The 13900-nt window shown below is 39.0% G+C and overlaps 1 protein-coding gene across 1 annotated transcript in view; it reads right to left on the bottom strand.

Moving 5' to 3' along the window:
• ASB4 (ankyrin repeat and SOCS box containing 4) overlaps positions 1-13615 on the bottom strand; it is a 66689-nt gene extending 53074 nt beyond the window's left edge. Inside the window, exons 1-2 of the mRNA XM_014853328.3 lie at positions 13328-13615; positions 3130-3429 (exon numbers count right to left, since the gene is read on the bottom strand). Of these exons, the coding sequence (XP_014708814.1) occupies positions 3130-3429; positions 13328-13514 (487 nt within the window). The 5' untranslated portion in view covers positions 13515-13615. The remainder of the gene's footprint in view (positions 1-3129; positions 3430-13327) is intronic.
• Between the last annotated feature and the right edge of the window lie 285 nt (positions 13616-13900).

Below are 13900 nucleotides of genomic sequence, written 5' to 3'. Positions count from 1 at the left end.
CCTTGATGTCTCAAAGAGATCTGAAACTTCTCAGGTTTAAAATTGATCTATGAGGACTCACTCTGATTTTGAGACAATGTAAAGCTATTGCAAGCAAGTCAGTGGAGTATTAGCAAAAGATAGACATGTAGATCCCTGGATCCATCCATATTTGGCCAATTGATTTTTTCTCTCTTTCCTTCTTTTTTTGTGAGGAAGATTGTCCCTGAACTAACATCTGTTGCCAATCTTCCTCTTTTTGCTTGAGGAAGATTGTCACTGAGCTAATAGCTGAGCCAATCTTTTTCCACTTTGTATGTGGGACACCGCCATAGCAGGGCTTGATTAGCAGTGTGTAGGTCCGTGCCTGCCATCTGAACCCGTAAGCCCCAGGCAACTGAAGTGGAGCACATGAACTTAACCACTATGCCACAGGGCTGGCCCTGGCCAATTGATTTTTGACAAAGATATCAAGGCAATTCAAGAGTAAAGGAATAGTCTTTTCAACAAATGATGTTGAAACAATTGGACATCTGTATATAAAAAAGATGAACCTCAATCTGTACCTTATGCCATATATAAAAATTAACTCAAAATGAATCAAAAGCCCAAAAGTAAAACCTGAAATCATAAAACTTCTAGACAAAAACATAGGAGAAAATCTTTGTTACTTGAGCTAGTCTTAGATACAGCACAAAAAAGCACAAACCAAAACAGGTAAAAATCGATAAATCGAACTTATCAAAATCAAATACTTCTGCTCTTTTAAAGACACTGTTAGGAAAATAAAAAGTCAAAGAATGAATAAAAATATTTGCGAATCACATATCTGATAAAGGGCTAGTATCCAGAATATATAAAGAACTCTCACAAATCAATAATAAGAAAACAAGCAACCCATTTAAAAAGAAAGAAGAAAAGATACGAAAAGACATTTCACTAAAGTGAATATACAGCTGACAAATAAATACATGAAAAAATACTTAATATCCTTGGTCAACAGGGAAATTCAAATTAAGATCATAATGAGATACTATAATATACCTTTTTGAATGGCTAAAATAATTTTTTTTTTAATCTGACATTACCAGGTTCTGGAAAGGATGGAGAGCAACTGAACTCATACACTGCTGCTGGGAATGCAGAATGGTACAACCACTTTGAAAAACAGTTCAGCAGTTTCTTATAAATTTACTATACAGCCCATCATCCTACTCCTACATATTTACCCAAGAGAAATGGAAACATGTCCATACAAGAACCCGCATGCAGGGCTGGCCTGATGGCGCAGCAGTTAAGTGTGCGTGTCCTGCTTCTCAGCAGCCCAGGGTTCACCGGTTCGGATCCCGGGTGTGGACATGGCACCGCTTGGCAAGCCATGCTGTAGCAGGTGTCCCACGTATAAAGTAGAGGAAGATGGGCACGGATGTTAGCTCAGGGCCAGTCTTCCTCAGCAAAAAGGGGAGGATTGCAGGCAGTTAGCTCAGGGCTAATCTTCCTTGAAACAAAAAAAAAAAAGAACTTGCATATAAATGTTTATATCAGCTTTTTTTTTCAAAATTGCCAAAAACTAGAAACAAGCCAAATGCCCCTATACTGAGGAGTAGATAAATTGTGTTACACCTGTACAAGGAATACTGCTCAGCAATAAAAGTTCTGGTTTCCTGGTGAGTGCAACCACACAGATGCATCTCAAATGGATTATGTTAAGTAGGAAAAACCAGACTCAAATGCTGCATATTATATAATTTAATTTGCATAGCATTCCAAAAAAGACAAAACTCTAGGGACAGAAAACAAATTGGTGGTTCTTGGAGGTGAGACAGAGTGAGGGCATCAACTACAAAGGGCATCAGGGAACTTTTTGAGATGATTGCGGTGATGGTTTCATCATGACTATGTGTTTCTCAAAAATAGTAAATTTTACTGTGTGTAAATTTTACCTCTATAAATCTGACTTTAAAAATAGACTAATTTAGCTATCTTCTCCACATACATGCTTCATCCTCAACTCTCCCCATCTTAAGAAAAGACATCGCTATTTACTGATTTTCTAATGCCAGAAAACTGCAATGATACCTGAAACTTCCTTTCCCTTCATTCCCACCCATATCTAATCCATCTCCAAATGCTAGCAATTCTGCTTCCAAAATATATTACAAACTCATCTTCTCATCTTCCTATCCAGGTTTGCTCCTTAGTGCAAATCACCCTCCCTTCTCACCTACAAGATTGCAATAGCTTCCCTTAGGGTCTCCCTGCTCCCACTCTGGGCCTCCTCCAATCCAATGCCTGCATCAATACAGAATGATGCTTTCAAGTGAAAACGAAACCATGTTTTTGCCCTTCTCAAAACTTTCCAGTGGCTCCATTTCTAAACCCCATCCTATGGCCCCCAGCAAGCCGTATATGATCTAACACGTGCAATGTCATCTTGTGGCAGTCCCCTCTCCCCTCCTCTCTCCCACCCCACCCACAGCAGTGACACTCTGGCCCCACTGGCCTTCTTCCATCTGTTGAATAGTCCAAGATTTTTGCTCTCCTGGGAACTTTGCACATGCTGTTCCCTGTACCTAGATTCTTCTTCCTCTTGGCTCCTTCTTTTAATGGTTAGCTCCTTCTCATTCTTAAAATTTGGCTTACATATCATATGTTTAGAGAAATCTTTATACATTTTATAATAGTTCACTCCTGACATTCTCTTTCATAACACCTTGTTTTTCTCCTTTCCAAATTTACAATTATATATTTATGAATCTGTTTTGCTAATAGTTATCTCCTCTATTAGAATATAAGCTTCTTCAGGGCAGATACTATTTTCTCTTTTCACTTACTTAGCATATTACCTAACATATCATATGCGCTAAATAAATATGTGTCAAATAAATGTGTAAATTAATGAGCCTCCTACAGTTAAAAAATTATCAGACTCTAATGTGATCATCACTAAATGACCTGGGCCAGCACACACATATATATACCTGTATGTGTGTATGTATATATGTACATATATGGGTATGTTTGGGTCCCTTGAATGAGGCTTAATGCATCGGGATACCTACTATATTGCCTGAGTTCAGTAAATATCACCACGTTTCAAAACCATGAGTGTGCAAGTGATAACAGTGTCAGCCACCCAGAAAGGCTTACCTCTCCAGACCAATTGCTTGGCACAGAGAACGGAGCTTGGAGTTGTACAGAAGTGTAAAGCTGTGTGTCCACTTAAGGAATAGCAATTGAGCTTTGCTCCACGGTCACAGAGGATCTTAACACAATCCAAGTTGGCCATTTCACAAGCCACATGAAGAGGGGTTTTCCCATTAGGCCTACAGTTGATTGTAGCATTGTGGTCCAGTAGCACCAGAAGACACTCCACGTGACCAAACAAGACAGAGAGATGCAGGCCTGTCGCCCAGGAAGACTTTAATTTATAACTAGGCAACCAGTACCCTGAAAAAGAAAAGAAAAGAAAGTTGAACTTCTTGGCCTAGAATTTCTCCCTACTTTGCGAGGATTTTTACAAAGTATTTTACTTTGGTCACGTTTATAAAATTGGGGAGGAATGATTCAGAAGCCGTAAACTAGTAGCTGGTGGGTCTGCAAATGTTTAGTTTAGTAGCATATCTGGATGTTTTTAAGAGGGACAGCCACTCTTGACTTCTCACTGTCTCTTCTGCTCTCTGTTATCTCGTTCCTTTATTTGCTTTACCTTCCTGGCATTCCAAGGCATTTGAGCTTGAGATCTTCGTTTACGTGATTGCATTTTATTTTAACTGGTGAGTTACAGGAAACTCTTATTAAAGAATTTTTTAACTCCCAACTATTGTCTTGAATGATTCCAAAGCTGTTAGTTACAAGCTTATAATTTTTATTCCGTCACAGTTCTTTTTCCCTACAGTTGTGGCTGTTATTGTCAATCTAAGGTGTGAATGTATTTGATGTCTTTAAAAAATTTGTCACACCAAGATTTTATTTGCCAGCCTGTCAGTTTATACAATATCTCTTTCGAAAGAAGACTTGACAGCAACTCACAAGATTTACACAATACAGGATTTTCTAATGATCTAGAAAATAAGGGCAAAGAAAAAGTAAGGTAGGAAAATAAAAAGAGGTCAAAGATAAGTACACAAAATGTAAACTGTGTCGTGTACACTAGAACAGCATTGCAAAATTAGCCTTTGAACTTCCTAGCACCCAAAATAAACAGGAAAGCATGATGTGTTGCACAGTTAACTATGTCCACAAGCTATATACAAATTAATTGTTGAGAAGAATCATAGTTGTTCCTAGAACTGAGATCTTTGATAAATTTTTCCCATTAGTTGTTGGAAATGTCCTCTTCTCTCTCCTGTCTTGCCTTTTTCCCCCTGACCTTTGACTTCTAAACAATGAGCTAGCCCCTTTTATCCAAGCCTCTAACAATTGCCATATTTGACAAGGTATAAAAGAGATAACTTTATAAACCTTCTTTCAGTCTCAATGCTAGAGCCATGGCATTAAGCTCACCGTAAGTGGAGAATGGAAGATAGATACAGAAAGATGAACTATTGATGGCAAGATGAGATGGAGAGAGAGCTCAACAGCTTAGAAGAGACTCTAGGGCTGAAACAACAAAATAAATTTTAACACGGATAAATCATAAGTTTGCTTTTAAGTTATAAAAATCCCACTATACAAGTACAAGGCAAGCAGAATATGGTTTAATGGTAATTTATTTGAGAAAAGACCTAGGGATTTGACTTGACAGTAATCTCAAAATGAGCTGACAGTGGGATGGAGCTGCCAAAAAGCTAATGCAATCTTAAGCCACATTAACAAAAGTGCAGTGCCCAGAACAAGAGAAGTAAAAGTTGTATTATTCACTGATTAGATGGGGTCAGAATAAATCTAGAATATTTTGAATACTTCTGGGCACCAATGATGAGCATCTGGAGGGCACTCAGAGGATGATGACCACATTAAAAGTGGGCCTGGGGATCAGATCTTAAAATTTCCTCATTTAGGTGAAAAACACTACACACATGCCACTCCTGGGTATTAATCCTACAAGTATAATCGCTCATGTGTGAAATGCCCTATAAGTGCCATTGTATTGCAGAACTCCCAGGAACACCTCTTGCATTGAACTCTTTGTGAAGAGTATAAAGTTCCCAGGAGTTGTGAATCCTGGCAACTCAGCCTATGGACAAGAACATGCACTGCACCACAGCATTGTTCTCAAAGGTTAACGATTGGAAACATCAGTCCTATCTTCATCAATAGGAGACTGTTTAAATAAATTACGGTGTATCTATACAATCGAATACTATCAGCCATTATAAAGAAGGGGGCATTTCTATGTATACTGATAGGGAAAAATCTCAAGATATGTTATTATCGGGTAAGAGAAGCAGGAAGCTGGACAGTGCGCATAACATGCCATCATATGCAAACATATTTATAAACACCTAGAACAAGAAACTGGTTGCAGTAGTGACTCCAAGAACTGGGGGACTGGGAAACAAGAACACGGATTTACTTGTCCTTGAATGCCCCATTTGAGCTTTTATATTTAGTACCTTGTGCATGTATTACTATTTATAAAAATAAGCAAAATTAAAATAAGCTATTGTCTCCCTGTCCAGAGGGGGAAAAATAATTTAGTTTAAAGAGGCCATATAATATAGGGTGATACACAATGCTGATTAATCCTGGAGGAATGAATGAACCCAACCCAAAGTTTATTTTTCTGCAGCCCACTTTCCAACGTAGACACACACACACACACACACACACACATACACTTTAATCCCTTTTTCCTCCTGTTCAGAATTCTAGGGCCATTTTGCTTTCTCTTCCTCCCAACTCTCCCCCTATCCAAATCTGCTCTTTGTAAAGAAATCCAAGGTTAATTCACACCAAGGTCTAGAAAACAGAGGATAGTTCAAAGGGTGACCCTCTTGGGATTATCTGAATTTATCTAGGAATGTATATTCAACTAATAGAATTAAGTTCTAAGATACTAATTCGAAATTCCAGACACTGAGAAGGCGACATATTTGGTGATACGGACTTTCCTTAGCAGAGATAAATAGAATCACAGACAACTTGAGCTGGAGTATTAACCCCGTGCCTGTAATTTGTGTATATGTGTAGTGTGTGTGTGTGTAAATAGATATGCACACACGATATATGTGTATATATCCATTTATACATTTCTACTTAGCTATGTACGCTGAATATGCCTTCCAAGCAAAGTTTTTAAACTCTATGGTATGCAATCTGCTTTTGATAATGAATGAATCACATTATCACCGATTCTTAGTCATTTTAATACTCAAAATCCTTCAACAAGCAATTTGCAAAGACAGACTCTTCTAATTGTCTTGGAAAGAAGCTGGTTCCAGATCTGAAAACAGAAGTGTGTTTTGCCCACCGATTAGCAGCAAAGATTAGGCAGCTCTGTGCAGCCACTGATCGGAAACTCAGGCCTGCTTCTGCAATGGGAAGAAAAATGACCTCAAAAAGGAAGCAGCAGGGAGCTGATTAAGAAAACAGCATTTTGATGCAAAATCAGAAACATAGAATGTTAGCACTAAGGGGAAGATTATCCACTCCAAGCCTTTTATTTTCCAGATGAAAAAACTGCTACTTTTTCAGCCTGGTAGAGCCATGACTTGCCTGCCTCAGCCCAAGCGAATGGACTGAGGACATGTGCAGTGCAGGATTTCCATCTGTCTTTGTCTTTGTGGACGCAGAATAGGTTTAGTGCCAAGCCTGCCTCACAAATCACGAGGAAGGAAAGAAGACCCCAAATTCATCTATAATATATGTCACATCTCTGATATGGAAATGCATTTGCTTGTTGATTTTTTTCTTCCTCCTAAATTCCCAGTAGCACCTGGAGAATCTATCCTGCGCATTTATGACATGAATCAGTCATCCTTGACCTCTCAGTCAGTTTCATCTTCTTTTCCTATAATCATAATCATTAGCCAGTATTTACTGAGCTCGGAGATCGCCAAGGTCTGGAATTCAGCCAATGCCCCAAATGGAATCGTGCCTACAACTCACCTCTCCCAGATAGGAATGTGTGTAGGTGGGTGGCAACAAGACACCTTAGCTGAGTAGACAGCTCCCTGGCTCAGGAAATATGGTAAGGAGGGAAGTGTTCGGCCATCTTTTGGAAGGGAGCTGAGTGGAGAAATAGGAAGAGGACAGGCTGTTGCATATGGATCAGGGTCTGCTGAAGTGCATCTTGACACTGTGTTGCAGGATTTGGTGGTGGTGTTTGAAGAAGAGTTTCTGGGTAATTCAACCCTGAGCATAGCAGGAAGACCATCTGCAGAGAAAGGAGCAGCTCACAGCAAGGAGGCTACCCACAGATAATCACCACCTGAAAGTGAGGCTGCGGCCACAGGTCACTGTGTACCATGTGTGGAAATGAGCAAGTGTCCTTCCACCACACCTCCCCTCACTGAGGACCAAACCTGAGGAAAATCCATCTTCAAAAACCACAGCGACACAGCACCTATTAACATACTTGTGTCAATACTGACATGTCCAGAGATCAGAATTTGTCCTCCAAAATACAACCGCCAATAATCACAGAATGATAGAAATAGAGTTAAGTAATCAGGCAGATTCATTTCTTCATATTCTCCCTTTTTTCCTCAGCAGAGTTGTCCCAGGGCTTCAGAACCTAGAATGTGATTTATTCTTAGCATTTATCTTTCAAAGGGCCTCCCTCCGCTCACTTCTGCAGATGCCCTTTGACCTCGTGCTCAAACTGCACAAAGCACAAGGGTGGAGCAGAACCTGGGAACAAAGCCCTCGAGGGGGTGGTGAAGAACCCTCTGCCTCCCCTGAAGTAAACCATGCACACTCTCGCCCCAGGTCTGCAGTCCGTGAGTAGTGACAGCTCCTTGCACAAGAGTTCTGCTTGAGCAAGGAGCTTAACTAGGAAGAAGAGAAGAAAATACAGATTCTTGGGGCCCGGCCCCGTGGCTGAGTGGTTAAGTTGGTGCGTTCTGCTGTGGTGGCCCAGGGTTTCACCAGTTTGGATCCTGGGTGTGGACATGGCACTACTCCTCAGGCCATGTTGAGGCAGCGTCCCACATGCCACCACTAGAAGGACCTGCAACTAAGATATACAGCTATGTACCAGGGGAGATTTGGGGAGATAAAGCAGGAAAAAAAAAGATTGACAACAGTTGTTAGCTCAGGTGCCAATCTTTAAAAAAAAAAAGAAAATACAGACTCTTTCTCCTATGCAAAAATCCCACAAAGAACTCTCAAATACAGGCCATGCTCATGTGGATTTATAGTATCTACAGTTACTTTGTACCTTCTCCAGACCATAATCTGTTTACATAATTTTCCCTTCATAACATCGTAGATTATCAGCATGCAGGGGATTTAGAGCGGGTCTTGACAAAGCCTCCACTTTACAAATGAGGATAAAGATCTTGTAGAGATTAAGTAGCGTAAATGCCCATGTTTGTGTAACTAGTACTGACAGAGGTCAACTCAATCTCTGGTCTCCCTCAGATCTTCAAATAGCCATCAGTGATCTGCAGGCTACACATAGTTCACTTCCAAACCAGCATTACTTGTAGGCAAATGTTCTAAAGGGATTTTAGAAGTTTTACCCCAAACAAAAATATGCAGGGTAATCCTGTGTGTGTTTAATTTAAATCTGAAACCAAAGAGATATGCCTGAGTAGCTGAGTAGACAGCTCCCTGGCTCAGGAAATATGGTAAGGAGGGAAGTGTCTGGCCATCTTTTGGAAGGGAGGATTGATTCGGCTCCAGTGCCGAGGGGGATGTACGCGTCTGTGGTAAACCTTCCGCTAAGCCTGGGCTCTGAGACAGTTATCAGTTATGTTATCTGAGTCCAAAGAACCCCACACATGAGAAGCCTCTGTTATTACAGCCAAAGGTTACACACGCTGCTTGGGGCTGGATTAGCAGACATTTGCTCTGCCTGGGTCCACGTATTTACACAGTCCTGAAGGATTATAGACTGAAGCACAATTCTTGGCTATTTTTTAATAGCTAATATTTTGAGAATAAATCTCAGAATTCTCCCAGGAGAGAAAAAAAAGTAAGCTTGCAATGTAAAATTTAAAGAAAAAAGTTTGAACTTCTAAGAAGGGAAAAGAACGCTAGGCTGGTTCGTAGGAAAGTAGGAGAGCAGATTTCTGGCAAAGAGGAAAATTAGGTGATAAAGAGATTATTCATTAAGAGAGTGGAAATAAGAGCTTTCAAGATATTTGGACGACAGTTGCTACCTAGTAAAGTAGACAGAGGACCTGCCAGAAAGTTTTCCAGTGAAATTATTCATTGGTTATTTTAATTAAAAATATGACTACCAACCACAGACCCTGCGGCTGTGGGCCGTTAACGAAGTACTTAAAGTGCATTACACTGATTAATAGAAGGACTCTGATTAACCTTGCTGACTAGGGAATTTCATATCAAAGAGATAAGTGTGATGTTCTGCCTGTATCATTAACGAGCCAAGGCTCATAGGTCTGAAGGAGAATCAAAATACGCAGTTGGAAAAACCTTTGGAAACAGCTCTAGAGACGTTCACGGTTCCAGTATGGAGATGACGAGCCAGAACCAATATCAACAGCCCTTGAGCTTTCTTCAAAATCCAGCTTTCACTCTGAAGACTGTGTGCTTGGGTCATAATAAACTTTATATCATTGACATCCCTTGACTATTCAATTATTTATTGCTTTTGGCTGTTAAAAAGTTGTTCGCGTATTTAGCTTTTCTTCCTGTCATTCCCATTTTAAATGGGTGTGACTTGGCTTATTCATTTTTGCTTTTAAGACTCATATCTCTGCCCTTCCCTAGGAGATAACTCAAATGCCAAACGGGATGTTTTTAATGCTTACTTTACAAAGTGTGAGAGAAGGTTTTTTCAAAATTGTTTATTATTTATTTATTTGTTTGTTTATTTTTGTGTGTGCATGTGAGGAAGATTGGCCCTGAGCTAACATCCATTGCCAATGTTCCTCTTTTCTCTTGAGGAAGATTGTCACTGAGCTAACATCTGTGCCCATCTTCCTCTATTTTATGTGAGACACCGCCACAACATGGCTTGACAAGCAGTGCTGAGTCCACACCTAGGATCCAAACCTGCAAACCCCAGACCACTAAAGCAGAGCATGCAAACTTAACCACTACACCACTGGGCCAGCCACAATGAGAGGTTTTCTTTAATTAATAAAATATGATTTTATCTGAAGATTTAATTACAAAGGTTAAAATAACTTGAAAAAATCAAATTAGATCTCAACTTTAAGAATCATTACTAGGTGTGGGGGCTGGGCAGGACCCACTTTTTGAATGTGAGCTCTGGAAGCTGGCTTCTAAATCTGTTCTCTATTGCACAGGTAAGAGACGCTACTCAGTGAGATGGGAAAGCAGAAGTGGCTTTCCAGATGCTTTGTTCTAACTTCCTCACAAAATCCACATTTTCTATTTGCTTAGGAGGTCAACCTTTGATTATTAGTCTACCAATTAGATTGTGGGTTTGGGGGAGCAACATTTAGATCTCAAGTTGATTTTTTTCATCAACAGAGTTCTGAGTTGCCTTTCCAAAAATTATAAACTGACTTTCATACTGGCTTAGATATGCTATATTTAGGGAAAAAATGTGGTTACTTTTTGAAATCCTATGAAAAATGCTTTGCTATGTCCTAACAGAAGAATAAAAATGGTTTGAGATTAATTGTAATACTGTTGATCTCCTGCAAGGCAATCAAATGTTGAATATAGGTTATTTTATTATTTATACAAGCAAATTTAAAGGTAGCATGGTATCTGTTATAGGCTTTACACATTGTCTCGCTTATTAAGCCAAAAATACCTAAAACCTGAAGATTCCCACACTTTAAAAGTGAACAGGTAATGTTCTATTTCCTCCTCTGAATGCTAGTCCCATATGTTTGTTTATTTTGTGAAAATTAATCAAGCTGCACACTTATGGTTTGTACTCTTTTCCGTATAAAACTTTTCAAAAGTGCTTTAAAAAAATCAAAAACTAGTGCATAGCAACACAACAGCATTCAACGTTCAAGAACCTGCTGTGGTTTGATAAAGTCTCACAAAGTTTAATCCCTCAGGGCCACACAGAAAACGATCTCATTCCTTAGAATTATTCAGAAAGGACTAATTAACCCTAACTAATTAACTAACTTACTAACCAGTGTAGCTTGCTCAGCTGTACAGTTTCCTGGGAATTCCTTTGTGACTTAAGAACTTGCTATACCCACTTAGGTCTACTTTGCTTGGCTAGCAATTAGGATTCTATTTATCACTTCCATTTCTGACTGAAACATGAAAAGGTTTGATAATGGGGTTGGAGGACATGTGAAAAAGTTTCAGGAAACTTTGAAGAAAGATGAGGCTTTAATCCAGGTTTAAGACTGAAGAGACAGCTTCTTATACCCATATTCACGTTAAACAAAGAGTAAGCACATATCTTTCTGTGTACACACATGTGCATGCGCGAGCGCCCACGCACACACATACACACACACACACAATTTCTTGTACAAACCCCAAAGATATGACCACAAATCCTATTATTTCTGTGCATACTTCCACCTGGCATGCATAAGAGTGGAATTGTTCTCTTCCTCTTTTTCTTGTCTCCCTAATTGAAAGCCACATCCCACAGTCTTAACACTATGAAAACACTCATTAGTGTGAGTGAAATTTAGCTCTATGAGGACCATAGAAGTCAACTCATATTGACAGAAAGAATTTAAAATGCATTTCTTCTCATTCAGGGCGGATGACACCATTGGAAGTAGAAGAAACAACTCCTTCCCTCTCCGGAGCCTGCCCCTAAAACTTTCTCACAACCTAAGAACCTTCGCATGATCTGTGCAATTTGGCACACTCAGGAGAGGAAAAAGGCAGTCTTCACAACTCAGGTCAGTTAAATTAGCCGCTGGCTTGGACCTAAGTTATTTTACATTGGGCACAAAGGTAAGTTTTAAAAAGTACCTTAAAGATGTGTTTAGCATTCGGACAGTCTTTCACTGAACGAATCCATAAGATGAAAGTAATCTAATTATATAGTATACATGTTTTCTTTTCCGCAGAGCCCCCATGAACTACTTTTTAAAAAACAGACCTCTTCTTTACCTTCCTGTCAAAATTGCAATGCCAATTTATTATAAAGCCTTCAAGTAAAAATCATAAACATGGTAACTGGCCTCAACTATTCTGTCTTTCTCTTAGAACTGACAATCAGAGCATGGTAAATTAACGTAGAAATATATATCATTAGCATTAGTTTCTGCAAACGATGGTGCCGATGATTTATATATGAATGGAAGGTATTTCAAACATGAAAAAAGAATTACTGTGTCTCTCTAAATGCTGCACACAAGCCCTCATCATCTGTTTTGTGTAAACTGATGTCGAACACGATGTTTGTTCGCAGTCCGCTCACCAGATGGCCCTGCGACTCAAGTTCTCCCATTAACTAGCTGATTTGAGAAATAAGAATTCGAGCAGTTCTAATTTATTTCTGATTTATTAGGCATGAGTTCCAGAAAATCTCTTGATAAAAACAAATTCTGTTCTAATTTTGTTATCCTTAGTTTTTTGTAAGGCAGATACTCTGTTCAAGTATACCTACAATTTTGATCTATTGTTGTAGTCAAGGAAAAGAAGTTAACTTTTTGGTTTTTCTGGTTTCAGCTTTTGTGCCTGAACTGCAAATTCATTACAATGATGAGGACCCTCAAGGTGCATAATGACATTAACCATTCATTAACCCCCAAAATGGGGGCAAAAATCCTCTTGTTCTGCAGATGGACATAGAGATGATATATCTTTAAATGGCTGTGTTAACTGAGAGTTGGCTGCCTGTCCCTAAGCCAGTCCCTCTGTCTGAATTAGGTCTCAGCAGCCTATTTAGCCATAATCTAGATATGTTTTCTTTATTTTATGTCATTATAGGGAGAAGAGAAGTTAGAAGAAAAGTGCGTTACTAAATATGAGCGTCCAGGATTTTAAATTCCAGGCACAGGGATAGAGAAAGAGAAGAAAAAGGAGAAAAAGAAATAAAAAAAAATATATATATATATGATTTATATATGATATATCATGTATAGATATCAGCCTATATATATGATTTATATATGATATATCATGTATAGATATCAGCCCATGATGTGGTCTAGTTTAAAAAGAAAGAAAAGATTAAATTAGAAAGATTTTGAAAATACATACTTAAAGAAACTATAAGAGCTATGGCTTTAGAGTGGGTGACTGACACTGCATTAAAAAAAAATCCATTTTCTATCAATTTTACAATTACACCTATAATTTTTACCTTGTTTATAAGATGCCAAAACCATATTCTCATCTTCAACTTCAAAAACCGTGTCCACATCTATTTGCCTTTGGATTAAAATGGCCTTCAATTTTCCGAAGTCGTTTAACTTTAGAGCCTCAAGGAAATTTCTCTTAACTAGCTTGGCAGCTGCAGATTTCGTCCTCGGGGCAGCCGCACCGTCCATCCTTCCTCTCCCTCTGAGCTTTGTTGTGGTTTACCAGGAGAGCGGCACCAAGCAAACAGGCACATGCTGGAGAGCCACAAACTGTCGGCTAATTTTATCCCAGAGTTATGCGGATCCGTTCTATTTATATAGGGATCATTTCAAACTTCAAAATATCCTTCTTGGCTGTCACTGTATTTTCAGGGCTTTCAAACTGGTTCTATACTAACCGATTCATTGAATAATATATCGTGTCAATATGAAGGAAAACCCTTGCCATAATTTTCAGAGAATGAAAGGTCGCTATTATTCCTTATATGATCAAAGTAATAATGTAAGATTTAAAAGCTCTGAATGCTTTTTCTTTTTCGTCAGTAAAAACATCTGGTGCCCAACTGGAGATCCAG

Source organism: Equus asinus, chromosome 1 (genome assembly GCF_041296235.1).
Source record: "Equus asinus isolate D_3611 breed Donkey chromosome 1, EquAss-T2T_v2, whole genome shotgun sequence".
NCBI lineage: Eukaryota > Metazoa > Chordata > Mammalia > Perissodactyla > Equidae > Equus > Equus asinus.
The sequence above is the reverse complement of the archived record's forward strand: the minus strand, read 5'-3'. Positions and strand labels throughout refer to the sequence as shown.